This window comes from Epinephelus moara, chromosome 15, assembly GCF_006386435.1.
Source record: "Epinephelus moara isolate mb chromosome 15, YSFRI_EMoa_1.0, whole genome shotgun sequence".
NCBI classification, from domain to species: domain Eukaryota; kingdom Metazoa; phylum Chordata; class Actinopteri; order Perciformes; family Serranidae; genus Epinephelus; species Epinephelus moara.
In genome coordinates, this window is record NC_065520.1 from 8,068,792 (window position 1) to 8,084,088 (window position 15,297).

The window sequence follows — 15,297 nt, forward strand, 5'->3', positions numbered from 1 at the left end:
TCTCACAGGCGTGATTCACTCTGTCTCTGGTACCAGATGAATATCATGGGGTTGTGTTTGAATACACAGATTTCATGCAAAAGGGACCTCGAGGCAGGCCACGTGCAAGTCTACCAGTCATAGACAATTAATGTGGCCTGCGAGAAACTTTCAGTGTGTCCTCTGCAGTAACTGGCATGCAAAAGTAGATACTGTAAATCCTTCTATGATGTGGCATCACAGTAACTGTTTACAGTATGTGTTCATGTATGTAACGGATAAGACACTGGGGAAACAACAACATGCATGTTTGGGACACTATTAAACAATTGCACATTAAAACTTTAATGCTATCTGTGATTTTTCTGTACAACAAGCTAAAGGCTAACAACTCACTCCACTACTAGTATCAGACACAGCTAGGTGAAGCTCTACCACTGAGGAACACTCATATCAGCATTAGTTGTGTTAACACATGTACCTCCTGCTCTTACCAGAGTGGTGGGGTCATTCCATTTGACATGAGGCAGACATGGAAAAGACAAACTTATATAAGTACCATGAACAGTATCATGATGAGAGAAGCCAGAGTTGCTGTGCGCAGAAGCAGTAACTGTGGCTTCCACTTCACTTGTGGCTATGACTGCACATTGCACAGTATAATCATGATGAAAACATTATGCTATGCCAGTGACATAGCAAGGTCGCTTCACGATGTGGTAAGAGCATTTCTCGACAGGATAGTTGAAACTCACACAAATGATATTGGGGAAAGAGAAGAAGCAGCAGCACACTTAAAGGGACAGTTCACCCCAAAATCAAAAATACATATGTTTTTCTCTTACCTGTAGTGCTATTCATCAGTCTAGATTGTTTTGGTGTGAGTTGCTGAGTGTTGGAGATATTGGCCTTCTCTTCAATAAATTGGAACTCGATGGCACTCAGCTTGTGGTGCTCAAAGCGCCAAAAAAGTATATTTGAAAAACTCAACAGCAATGTCTCTTTCCATGACCCAGTTAATCCAGATCCAGACATCTGTACAGCCGATATCTCCAACACTCGACAACTCACACCAAAACAATCTAGATTGATGAATAGCACTACAGGTGAGAGGAGAAATATGTGTTTTTGATACTGGGGTGAGGTGTCCCTTTAACTTTATATTTTGCTACCATTGCGGGGAGAAAAACACAAGCTAGAGGCAAGAAGCCTCACACTGTTAAACACACTCCTCTCGTACCATATTCATATCGATGCCGTTGGTGTACGTCCAGGCGTGTTGGAAGTATTCCTCCAGCCTCTGCCTCAGTGGGTTTGGGATCTGGTGGAAGCGAATGAATTCTTTGACCCGTAGCATCTGGAGGTGATACCTGGCTGTACCTGAATACAACCTCTGGATGATGGCGGACACGTTCCCAAAGATGCTGGCGTACATTAGAGCTGGGAGAGAAGCCATACAGGTGAACGTTGAGCCATGGTGGCTGAGGCTGCTCATACACAGTACCTACTTCTCCTATTTACGCAAAACTACTGTTGCTGCTCCTGTGTGTCAGGAAAGACCCACCTGATGTAATGTAAAAGCTTTCATGCTGAATTAAATGACAACTGTGTTAAATTAAGGGGTAATAATAATACATCTAAAATACAGTGGATCTTACATTTAAAATACCCATGTTTAATTTATGAGATCCTTCTGATATTTACTGGCTTTTATCTGAAAAATGTCCTGTAAAATTCTGATCATAGAGTTTTAATCACTACATGAATTACTGCGTGACGCTATCTCTCTAATGCGACCCTGATTACAGAGGGTTCCAGTAATAACAGGATTAAAATGCTATATGTCCTGTGACTCAGCTGTCACTCACATCCAATGAGCATGACGCAGATGGAAAAGATCTTCTCAGAGTTGGTGTTGGGGGAGACATTCCCAAAGCCCACACTGGTCAGACTGCTGAAGGTGAAGTAGAGTGCTGTGACGTACTTATCTTTGATGGAGGGGCCCGAGCTGGGGTCACTGTAGTTATATTTTTTTCCTGAAATGAACGACAATAATACAGCACATACAAAAATTGACCAAATCTGGCAGGAAAAGTGGCACTAAGTTTTCCTCTGTTACCACTTTGTTTTAAAGTAGAACAAAAACAAGGACATTCACCTATCGACACTCCCAAGTTGTCCAGCCAGCCGATCTTATGCTCCAGGTAAGGCTTTTCCACGTTGCCAATGGCGTACCAGATGCAGGCCAACCAATGAGCGATGAGGGCAAAGATGCACATAAGCAGCATGAGGACGGCAGCACCATACTCTGAATACCGGTCCAGCTTACGGGCAACTCGTACCAGCCGTAGAAGACGGGCTGTCTTCAGTAAACCGATCAGAGTGGTGGTCTATGGTGAAAAACAAACAGAGATATACAGGGTTTAGTTAGTCATGGGTTAAAGTGTGACGAGTAACCAGGCCTACCCAGTATAGGTAGCCAATCACAAAGCATTAGGGTGGGATCCCTGAGCAAATCAAAAATGATGACAACATGTAGAGATGAGCTGGTATGATTTGTTGTATTAAACTTTTGCCAAATCCTGCCAGACATACGGCAAACATATCTTTGTTCTCAAGAAAAGCTTTAAGTACAATTGATTGTTGTTCTTCTGGCTAAAATACACCATCCAGTTTGTTCAATGTTGACGTGATAGCGGCTTCAACACAAAGTCCACATCAGCCGCAGCCACCTTGCCTCTATGGCACGCCACTTAACAGCCTTTGTCTCAAACCTGCCCCATATTAGACAGAACCGTTGAGATTGGCCCGGGACGTCTCAGGCTGCTGGAAATCTGTCCAAAGTGGAGGAGGCTCAGCACATCTGCCAGAGCAAACTTGGAGATTCTTCTTGACCTTGTGGACATTATCTGCTCCCTGCTTATGCCCATACTATTTGTATTGTGGGCTATTGTCAGGACAGTGTCCAGAATTGGTCCATACAGTAGCTCTTCTGTACGTTATATCATTGTTTTATTCTATAATGTCAGAAAGGAAGTGGTTATGTTGTTCTCTCCCCTGGATAAAACTGTAAACTGTGAAGCACCTACTCAAATGATGCTAGAACCTCTTTGCCTTTTAACTAACAGCTCAAATTTATTAAAAAAAAAAAAAAAAAAGTACTTAATCAGCAGTTATATCTGGGATTGGGTACAGTTCACATTTGGACTGATACTCTGGTATCAGTACCTAGAATTCTGTACTGGTATCCAATGCTTCCTTTTTTCGATTCTTTACTCCGTCTGTAATAACAAAAATGTAATTTCAGTTGCAAAAACTATTTCTGAATGTCGAGCTGCTGGGAAAAACTAAAGGGAGCAACTGTGGGATTACAAACCACCTAGGTCGCAAAATGTAGATAAATGTATTTACTCAGTGCCTTTTTTTGGGCATCAACACTGTGTTTATGTGCGTACTGCCAAAAAAAGGTAAACATATAATAAATTAATGCTACAGGTCATGGTTACGAGATACAGAGATACGGCTGAGACACCAGCCTGAACAGAGAGAGTGCAGACAGCTGCATAGGTTAGAATGAGAGCGTATCTGTAGTGAAAAATGTGTGAGTGAAAAATGCTGACGTGTGTAGTCGACATGGGGAAGGTTTCCACCTGGCACCACTGAACCACGTTCCTGCTGAGACCTGTTTTTTTTCCTGTCCCAAATTGTCTTGAGTGGCTCCCCTGACCACGCTGGAAAGTGGTGCACCATCTCACCCACTTGTGCTTTCAGGAACAGAAATTTGGCACCAATTGATTTAACATGAATCGGTACTCAGTAGTGCCAACATAATTCGGCCAGTACTCTTAAAAGTACCAAGTTTGGGACCCAACCCTGGATATATTCAGTCAATGATTGAAAATGTGACCTTTTACTGTCCCAATAAGGTACAATGTAAATTTCCAAATGTGACCAGTATGTCAAGTATGTCAGTAGACACTGATAACAGCGTTCCCTGCAATCAAAGTGAACAAGTTGTTTGTCTTCTTTCAGGGTCAAGGGTCAGGGTCAGGGTCATGAGGACGATCGGCTCAGTAGAGATTCAAAAACATATGTAGCTTAGGAATGCTTAATCTTATTCACAAACACTACACATGCGAGACACACAGGCTAGACAGTGGATCACTCCTGGATCATTCCTGATTCCTGCTGCAGACAAATCTTTCAAGGTCTCAGCGTCCCTGAGTGTCAACACAACTTCACTGACGGAGACAGGGCTGCCTATGGCTCTGCAAATCATACAGTCAGTATGCAAGTGGCTTTGGTGGAACAGACTGGTATGCAAATACGCGTATGTGAGAGGGGAGAGTTTGGTGATTCATTCATTTGGCTGATGATAAAGCACTTTTGAATAACTGCATATGACAATGGCAAAATTAGCTCTAAAAAAACATAAATATCAGCTGCTTGGAACCTTTGACAAAGCCTCAAAGCCAGTCAGTGGGAAGAAAACAGCATCTAAGCAGCCCCACAGAATACACACACACACACACACACACACACACACACACACACACACGCATACATTACAACGTACACACACGACCTTCTGTTCTGTTTAATTTAAAGCACTTTAATCCTCCCGTCTCAATTTTCTAGCCTGACTAAATTAAGACAGTCTATGGGAGGGGAGTTGTGGAGAGCGGGGCAACATACAGCCATAACAAGAGTCCTGATCTATTAGTGTCATGCAATCTGTAAACACAAGAAGTAAGAATGCTAATAGGTACTACCACTCCCTATCACGCCTGACAATTATCCTAATATCCTTGGGGAAATCATTACCCACAGCCTTCTGCAGAAGTTGTGCTACCTCTCATCTACGTGTCCTCATTTCGGCCTCATGAACAGGTGAGTCAATATAACGCGTCTTATTCAAAGTATTAGAAGCAGGAAAGGGGCTGGTGGAGTTTTTCTGTAAAGAAGATGATTCATGAGGTGGAGTGTGTCTCCGTCATGGTGAGGAAGAGCGCAGTAGCTGCTTCTGATGGGTCCATTAATGAGCCTCCGTCCTCCCAATCTCACCCCTAAATCACCGCCATCATTCACTGCTGTGCATCCGGCCAGCGCGCCCTTTCACTGACAACTGAGCGAACAGTGAATGAATCATATATAGGAACAGATGAGCCCTAAATTATCCATCGTCTGTGAGCATGCACTGCCTTAGGTGTAGTGCTGCTGACTCTATCTGAGTGACCTGCACAGATGACACAGCGCACGCTGTATGATGTGGCCCACACAGTGTAATGTTGATTAAAATCTGGGCTTACAGTAAGTCGGAGGCGTTTGGGGCTGAGGAGCCAGGCTAAAGCTCCCATTAGCAACCAGCTGTATAAAACATATCCGCTGAATATCCCTCTGGCCATCTGCCACTGTGGCTTTCCAGGCTCGCCTGGCCACTTTAAACCACCAAGAGTCAACTGAAGTTAGGCTGTAACCTTCTGACTCTGTGTATGTGGGCACAACAAGCTGTCAAATATTACAGGTGTTCTCTTATAAAACTGTGTATAAAGTTGACATTGGATTGACACTAATAAAGCTTAGTCTCTGGGCACATTTGGAACTCCTGCCACCAGTTTTTTGACTCATGGGAACATTTCTCATCTGATTTTACTTTGCACTAATGATATAGGATTTTCCTAAAAAGCAATGTAGAGTTTAATACAGAACTAATCCTTCTTAATCATCACTTATGTATGTAGGGGTGTATCGATCTGCAGAGACTCAGTTGTAGGACTGTAAGAGGATGCAAAAAAAAAAAAAAACTTGCAGACACAGCACTGAAAAATGCAAATATAGCCAGGCGAAACCCCAAACGGAGGGAATCTGGGGCTAGCTTATACTTTCACTTTGGCTGGCAATACTGTTTACAAACAGTAATAAAAAAATCCTGCATAGTAAACCTCATCAACAACAATGTGGGCAGCAGAAGCTGTAAACACAATATTGACATATTACTATTTTTTGAGTTGATATAGCAAACAGTTACGCACTTACACACCCAGGAGATACCGCGATGTTAGCATGTATTTGGGGTCATGTTTGCGCACATCTGATGAATATAAGTGCAATATCCACTTAACTTTCAGCTCTGTTTTGGTCTCCACCACCTACTGAGAAGAATATCTGGCTCTTTAAAGGGAGTCTATAGGTATCAGACACTTAAATTGAATGATTTCTAAGATATTTTTAAGATCATTTTAAACAGATTTTTGGACTAATCAAATATCTCTTATTCCAGCAGTGCAGGTAAATATAAATTATAATATATTTAGTCTTGTGCAGAGGCGGGTTTTATAGGCGATAGGAATATATTTATATACTACATTTTTTGTGTATAAGTATAAAGCAAAAAGACAGTATTAGGTGCAATGGTAGGTTTAAAGATTTCTAACATCAGAAATGTCAACTTTAACACAAGAGCTTGACTCATTTTGACAAAAAGCAATTAAAAGATGGATACATGAAATTAGATAATATTTGTGATTATTATTAAGACTATCTGTTGAGTTTTAAGGCCCTACATATTTATAGAATTGAATTAAAGACACTGCAAGTCGTTTTAAGGACCTGCAGTCACCCTTCCTTAAGCTGTGAAATGCTCCACTATGTTCACCAGCTGGTTGCTAACTTTGTCTGTCTGCTGTTTGGTGTTGGGTAAATAGGGTACATTAAATTTTTGGAGCTTTCTCCCTGAAACAGTGACCTGCTGCAGCAGAACACAACACTGATGAGAACAGCAAGACTGAACCACAGCCAAGAAACCAAAACAATATGCTGGGAGATGCTGTAGGGGAACAGCAGAGCTGCTGATGATTCTCACCTTTCACACACACACACGGTCATGTAATCCATTGTTAATATGAAAATATTGATTACTGCAGCTTTAACAATGTTTCTTACAGCCCGAATGATGTCAAAATGTCAAAAATGGTCATATTCCCTCTGTGCACTGGAGCTGTACAGGTCACAGAACAAGTCAGCAATATTACTTTGCTTATTCATCTACTCTAATAATAAAACAAACAATAATACTGTCTGAGTAAAAAGATTTTTTAACATAAGTCTGTGTCTATTCTGACTGTTTCCACAATTCCAGCAGGGCAAAAGTGAGATTGAGGGGGCTGCTTGTTACAATGAACCTGCCTCCTCTTTCTTCTTTGTTTAGCTCAGCCGCTGCTGCAGGTTTTGCAGCATGATAGAGTTGGAGTGAATTTCTGTCCAGTTTGCTTCAACCAAAGGCGAAAAATAATGCACATGTTACAATGTGACAAAACAAAGACAGAGTCTAAATGCGAGGGGAGGGTGGGGTTGAATTCAATAAAAGCTATTTCAATTTGCATTAAAATACATATGAAAAATCTGCCATAAAAAGGGGACGTGGTTCACTTTGAGCTGAAAAGCTGAATTTAATATTTGTGAGCATAAATAGCTCTCGTCCCAGGATAAGCTCCAATCAATAATAATTATTGACATGAGCAATTTTCTGGAACTGCTTCATTGACAACAAATAAAGCGTGACTGTGGACTAATGTCTGTTAATTTATTACGGAGAACTGAAAGAGATTTCAAAGTAAAATCACACATGCCCTGAGACATTCTGGATAAAGAGTGTCTTTGCTTAGTTTAGTCGTTAATGTGCATCAACTCTACCCTGAAAATAATATTTGCATTCTGGTTTAGAGCACATTTTAACTCTGAGCCGACGTAATTTGCCATTACCTCAAATTTGGAAACTATAAACACATGAACATGGACATAATAGGCAAACAATCTCATCTTATCACAACAGGACATTGATATGAAAATGATGGAGGAGCTCAAATGACTCCTGCAGGTAAATTCAGCACCGCACCATTTCTTTTCATTTGCCATCCTGCAGAGCAGAAATCCAGCACTGACAAGAAGCTCTCACGGGAGATTTCAACCTGCCATGTTTCTAATGAAATCAGCAAAAAAAAAAAAAAAGGAATCATACCGTATTGTCGGTTTCCAGGCAACAAAGGTGCACGAGATTATGTCTAAAAATAGTATCTGTCTCTGCACAAAGAGCTAAAATAACACACCTTAAAGACAGGAACTAAAAGTGTACATGGATGTGATATTTTCAGTTTGTTCTGGTGATTGGAGGAGCTAAAAATACAACATTTTTTCGCCACTCATCCCGTCACTGTGTGCTTTTGACACGAGCTGTAACGGGAACACACATTCTGTCACTGCACCAGTCATCTAGCTCTATGACGAGGACATACATCGTGCTGTGGCGTCGCTCGGCTGTCTGCTCTTTTTTCTTCACCTGCCACTCACTGATGGCCTCAAACCATGGACCCCCTCACAGGAACACACACCTAATGGTAAAAAATGACTCTGCAAACCAACGAATTGACATTGAGGCCTCGCCCTCAACACACACATCAATCTGGGATGTTTTGAGTGTGTGTTTTGGGGGAGGGGGTGTCACATCACACATCTTAGCATCTGGCACTGTAACACAAATCAGTAGCCTGTGTTCTCCTCTGCACGCTTTAGCTCCTCCATAATTTGAAAACTGAAACTAGGTGTCAGACTGACATCGAATTGCATTTCACTTAACTTATTAATATTCAAAAGTACAGTAGGATCTAAATATAAAGGTAAGCATTGCAGTGTAGGCTCATAATGACTGTTACTGCACTCTCTAAACTGCTCTCTCTGAGCATTAGATAACTTGCAGAGCCATCTCCCTCAGACACACATCACGAGCAAAATAGTTTCTCACAGGCAGAGTGGTTAGGGAGGCTGAGACCTTTTTAACTGATTTGGATTGCCCGGGGCCGTCCAGTCTGGCGCTGATGAAAAGAGAGCGGAGGGAAGCAGATGTGACAGCCCAGCGTCAGATTGCTTTAGTCGTCTAAACAGCTCAAAAACATGACTGCTGGAGCTCTGGCTTCATATCATGACACAGGAGTAACCAAGGAGGGACTCGGCTTTGCAAGGTGAAAAAGTTTGTGGTCTCAAATAGTAGTAGTAGTTATAGTCGTAGTTCTTAAAATGCCATTTTGAGGGACTTCTTTTAGCTCCCATTTCAGAGTAGGCTCAAGAAGAATCATGAGTGGCTTAAGTGTATGGTGACAGGTCGAATACATGAAGCGATGCAGCACTGGCAACCACCACTTTTACAAACCAGTTTAGGCTCATTAATACTCCCTTGACATACAAAAATAGATACATCCGTTTCAAACTTTATAAACGCCCCTGCCCTCATACTTTCATGCGTCCTTTATGATGGCATAGATACAGCCAACACATTGCAGAGTGAAAAGTTCCACACAACAAATGAGGCGACAGTGGAGGAGGTCGTAGTGTTGTACCTTTAAACGGAGGCAGCGTTGTTGAAGATGGTGGTCTGCATGGCCAATATACACATCCTGACATGTGGATAGAGATTTCTTTTCACTATATTACTGCTTGGTCAGTTCCACCATTATTTAAATTTCTTTGCTGTGGTACTGCCCCGTTTTACCCGCATCTGTAAGCTTTCAGAAAACATGCACATAAAATGAACGCAGGGTACAGAGAGGAGGCTCCATCCGTGTCTTTCTCGAACGCTAAGAATATATAAGCCCTTAGCCGTGTAAACATGAGACACACAAAACACAAACAGCTCACCTGACAGGATGTGTCATAAGTATGCACTGACAATGTTTGTTTCATTACTCTCACTGCCAGAGGGGGCGAACAAAGGTGCTTTTAGCAGGCAACTATCGCCGTCTCAGAAGCATTATAAATCCTACTTTCATTTAACTTGCGGCACTTCAGTGGTATCGAACTGCAGATGGTTACTGTATGGATTGTTGTGATGAATAAAATTGCGTACTGTACTGCAGAGAAAACACATTGACCACAAAATATTCAGCATGTCCAATAACAATAAGCTTCCTCTGAGTCTACACGACTATCACTCACGACCCAGGCTGCCCGTACAGCATGACTAAGTAACTGATTACCCCCTCTCACCTCATCTGATCCTGAGCCAAAGATGAGCAGGTCGAACGGGATGGCAGCCACCATGTCTATGAGGAACCAGCCTTTAAAGTAGTGGATGGCAATCTTGGCCGGGTGGCTGACCACTTCCTCGTTGGTGTTGACGTACGTGGTCCTAAAGTTTATAAGGATGTCCACGATGAACATAATGTCCACTATCAGATCCACCACGTTGAGGGGTGAGCAGGAGTAGCCGCACTCCCGCCTCCTCTGCTCCTCGATGTCGTTGAGGAGGAAGGCAGCAGAGTAGGGTGTGAAAATGGCGGTGTAGATGACCAGCAGCAGGATGAGCCAGTCCCACACTGCTTTGAAGGGACTGTAGTGAAGGATGGTCCACTTGTCCATGCGTGGTGTTTGGAGCTTATACTCAGGCAGCACGTCTGCACCCAGAGAAAGAACCTGAGGAGGGGGACAGAGAATTTATCAACTTACTCCACTGAAGTTTTATCAAAGTGAAGGATTCATTTTTCTGGTGAGAAAAAAAAAGCCTGATACAATGGTGCTGCAGATTTTTCTCTTCAGAGCCGAGTGTCTTGCTTTAAAGGGGCAATTCACTCATTTGTACATGAAGATCAGTGTTTACTTATCACGAGAAGCTCAAGGGTGTAGGTTTCATTTCAATATTGGGTGGAGGGAACATATGAGATGGGGGTTTAGGGGTCCTCCACAAGAAAATATTTGGTTGTCAAACACTTTCTTTGCGATCTTTTATGCACCAATTTCTGCCTTTTTTGCATTGATTTAAGGTTTAAATTTCGTCAAAGGCCCTCCACTATTTGATGTTGTGTTGAGGGGGGTGTGTCCCCTGTGGTTTTAAGTCATCCCTCTTCTTCTTTCAGCAGAAACTAAAGGTTTCCGCTTCTGAAGAGGGGCATGACTAAAATATTTGAGAACCACTGCTTTAGTTGCACAATGATGGTCTTGTAAATAAATCAAATATCCTCAAATTTCCCCCTGTACAGTATTTCTGCATACATTTCCCATGTAGACGAGCAGCGGAAGAATCTTAAACATGCCTCATGGTTCAAGAAAATATGTTAAATTCAGTAACATGTAAATACAGTTTAATATAAGCCAACAAGCATTTCCGTGCTATTACATTGATGTGCGTGCTGAGATGTGAAATTGCATTATGACATACGACTGAAGATTAGGTCAAGGAAAGGTCATGTTTATTGATATGTGAGTAATCTGGCTGTGGGAGTTGAACTTCAGTGCCACGACTGTACATACTGTACAATCCTAATGCACTTCAACATCAGCTCCCGACGACAAGGAAACCTCGCATGAGCTGATTACTTGAGGCACAAATTCCCCGCCCTCCCAAATAAATCATGCATGTGCTAAGTGAAGGATGAACGAAAAGGCTCCTAGTCTTCAATTAAGCATATTTTTATTTCACATATTCCATATAGGAGCAGGCTGCCATGGTTTAATAACCTTCAGAAAATCCTAAGATTACAGCTGCCGTTGTGGGGATAACATTTAACGTGTTTACTTGTGTGACAAAAATATCTGGGAAGTTGTTCCTGACTTGGCATTTGAACAGAGAACTCTCTTTGAGGAAAGAAAAAAATCAGCATGAAGAAAACAACTCTACAAAACAAGTGCATGCATAAAGCCCTAAAAGTGTTTTGCATGGAGGACGGAGCTATAATCCATTCCAGTGAGCCAGGATGTCACTATCATTATCTCTGTTATTGCAGTTACCATATATACCTGAATAGCTTTTAACATCAATATTACAGCAGCGTCATGGACCATTTCGGATAAGAGTCTCAATGACTTGGAAGTAATTATAGGCGCGGGCAGAGGATACATCTATTCATCTAAGTGTCTGACACTTCAATGGCCAGGAATTTTCAGGGCATGGCTCGTTCACTGCTGATTATTGTAGCTCTAAGGAGGAATGAGAAGACAGGGAGGTAGATAGAGTACAGGAGGGAGAAGGGCAGAGAGACAATTACTGTGTACCGGTAAGAGAGAGAGAATGAAACTGAAAAGATTCTGTACCCATCACATGTCGCTTTATCTTTGCCCTGGTCGCCTTCATAACCCCTGTGATTGAGAGGAGAGGACTGAGGGACAGAAAGATGATGTATAGCATGAAAACGCTGAAGTGTTAATAATTGAATTGGTTATTAGAAACTCCTGCCCTCTGTGCAGTGGGGAGGGTCAAACGCTTTTACCCTCTGATATGGGATAACCTTTGCAATCGATCAGAAACCAAAGGACAGACAAAAGGCAACGTGTTCTATTATTCATCAGGCTGCTGCTTCATTAAAAGCAGGTGTTCCCACTGCTTGTTTCATTACGGTCACGACACAATGTGTAACTGCTGTTGACTTTCAAAAAAATGTGCTTAGATTTCTGTATCCTTAAATTGATTTCTCTTAGACATGGCAGAGAAAGAGGTACGAAGAAACAGAACAGCTTGCACATATATGTTTAATGGACTGAAAAAACACACCTTGTATCAACCAACATGTCTCATGCAGGCAGCGATCCAGAAACAGATCCTCATATTTTTGTTCGTATCCATGATTTGTTCTTACGTCACCTATGACTTCTGGGATTTGCCATTGTTTTCTTATTTTTGCCCCTCACTTATATTATCACGTTTTAGAGTAATTATAATGATTAGAATGTTGAATTTGCAGGCTAAAGAAATACTTCCATAGGTCTATTGATCCCAATCGACCCTTTGCTTAGTCCCATCCTCGGAAGCAGACTGGCCAATCATAACGTAGCATCAGGCTGGCTCAGACCAGGGTCAACAACGCAGCTGTGCTCCATTGACTCTAATGCAATCGTTTCAGACTTCCTTCATTTTCAGGCTGGTTTTGTGGATTTGAGGCTAAATGTTGTGCCTGGGGCACGTCGTGCATTAGTGATACTTGTTACCTGGAGAGGCTGGAAAAAGATATACGTTTCTTCCCTGTTCCAAAACCAAAATCAAACCCTGAAAAATGTAGGGTTAGCTAGCTAGCTACTGAAGATATAGCCTACTGAATGTATACACATGCTGCTTTTTATTTTTAATGGTTGTAACAGTGGAACAAAGACTGCCCCTGCTGTACAGGAACCAGTGAAGGGAAGCAGGGAAACTTTGCTGATATTCAACCAGCTGTGTGTCATTGCAGTGTGCGCAGATGACTTCTTCCCCTGGAGATCCCTGCCTGTCTGGCAGCGGAGGTCGAAGCCAAACACCATTCATCTGCACACACTGCGATGCCACACAGCTGGTTCAATATCCTGCACACACTGCGATGCCACACAGCTGGTTCAATATCAGCAAAGTTTCCCTTTATATTCATTGTTGTGATGTGGTGGTTCACTTTTACACTGTGATCTGTAGCCTATAGTTCGGCTTTAGCTTCTAACTATCTTTGTCTTTTTAACCTGTTGTTGCTGCTGAATCAGTTTGACATCCTGGATATATCCTTCAAACACAGACTGTAGACCCCTCTGTCTGCTTCTCTCTGGAATCACTGTTTCATTTTTCCAACAATACAATAATATTTCATAAGAGTGCAGTTAGTTACAGTGTGGGCTCCATGCTTACTCCGACAGCCGTTGGACCATCACAAAGGCTTAACAGAAGGTCAATGCTGACTGAGTACATTTACACAAACACTGTACACGGACAAATTTGAAGTACTTTTACTTGAGTATTTTAATCTCATGCCACTTTCTACTTCTCAACGTCACTTAAAAGGGAATTACTGTACTTTTTACTCCCCAAAAATTATTTAATAACTTCAGTTACTTCACAAATTATGATCTTTATACACAAATCATATGAAAACATACAAGTGTAGCTGAAAGTAGTTGACTGATAAAAAAAAAATTAATTGGTGACTCTTTTGATAATTTTATGCAAAAAGATTTCATGGTCTTAGCTCCTAACTTATGAGGAATTGCTGCATTTCCTTTTAATTATTTCTGATGTATTAAATTGACGAACATTTTTCTGCACTGCGGTCTTTCACTTTTAATACTTAAGTACAAGGGTTGATCAGTACAGGCAGATTAAACGAGCATCCAATATGGATAATGTACTTAATACAGGAGTATCATCCAGGCAAAATGAGTCAACATTTGCACTTGTGATGATGGAAAATCTTCATTTGGGAAGCTGTGTTTTAATCTCTTAATCTTATGATGAAAATGATCTGAAGCTCAAACCTGAGATTGTTCTGCTAATTTTTTTCAATGATAAATATACCAACTTCTTACCATTCATACACCAACGACTTACTTATGCTAGTAGTTTACTTATGATCAAGTGGGATTCATCATTCTGTGCACTGAGTTAAGAGCATATTTGGATAGTTAAGAATGTTTGATGCATCTGACTTTGACCTCTCTTATTTTTTCTCTTAACAGTTAATTAGGAGAAAACTCAAAATGTAAGAGGATGTTGCTGCATGTGGCCCAAAGTGTTGAAGTCCTCGCACAAACATTGCTCTGCTGTCAAGCAGTTTATGATCATTAGTGATGATACAAACAAGATGGTAACTCTGCACTGCACCAGCAGCGCCTGCCACCATGGATACATTACCCCTCGGCCTGGTGGGAAGCCTGGGAGGAGTTGGTTGGTTGGCAGAATGACAGTTCTGGATTAACGTGTTGTAGCCAATCTGTTTCTAAATAAAAGATCCCATCTCAATTATTTAACCTACCTACTGTATGCTATGTGCACTTGGCGCAAATGAACTCTCTTGTGGGATAATGGAGGGCTCGTTGTGTGTTTGGCTTGGCTTCAAACAATATGCAAATGAGCTTTAGCTTTCTCCCCTTCTCCTGTTCTTCTACACTGTCAGGGCTGGGCTATTATTTATAAGAGTGGAGTGTTGTTTCATGTTTCATTTGTCACGTGGCTTCTATCATGAAAAATTATGCATGTACCACTGGTGTAATTCCACATCCAGCTTCAGATAACCCCAGGATGTTTAAAATGAGACATTAATGGAAAGTCGTGGGCATCTAAGACTCATGTGTGCACGAGCTGCATGCACTGAGACGTTCAAAATGTAAGAATCAGCATGTGAGCTGAAACTCTGCTTTCTTTACGAGCTGACCAGCTAACCCTCCATCTGCCTGTTGTAGCTGTGAGGCACCGAGGCAAGGAGAGAGCGTGTCTGTTCTGACGCCTTGATCGGTGCTTCAAGTGAACTCAGAGGAGTCCGGAGTCAGTTTCAAGACATCTGCTGTTGCTTTGTGTTCCTCACAGTCAGGTGTCGAGAGAGCTGT

General features: G+C 41.8%; 1 protein-coding gene across 6 annotated transcripts in view; it reads right to left on the reverse strand.

The window, feature by feature from the left end:
• Nucleotides 1-15,297, reverse strand: part of kcnh7 (potassium channel, voltage gated eag related subfamily H, member 7) — a 92,267-nt gene that overhangs the window by 24,523 nt on the left and 52,447 nt on the right. For all 6 annotated transcript variants that reach the window (XR_007571113.1, XR_007571112.1, XM_050063103.1 and 3 more), the window contains 4 exons: nt 10,015-10,440; nt 2,138-2,369; nt 1,848-2,015; nt 1,220-1,419 (listed from right to left, as the gene is read on the reverse strand). Coding sequence is in view for 4 of the 6 variants with exons in the window: in XM_050063103.1 (XP_049919060.1) it covers nt 1,220-1,419; nt 1,848-2,015; nt 2,138-2,369; nt 10,015-10,440 (1,026 nt within the window). In the remaining 2 variants the exon portion in view is untranslated. The remainder of the gene's footprint in view (nt 1-1,219; nt 1,420-1,847; nt 2,016-2,137; nt 2,370-10,014; nt 10,441-15,297) is intronic.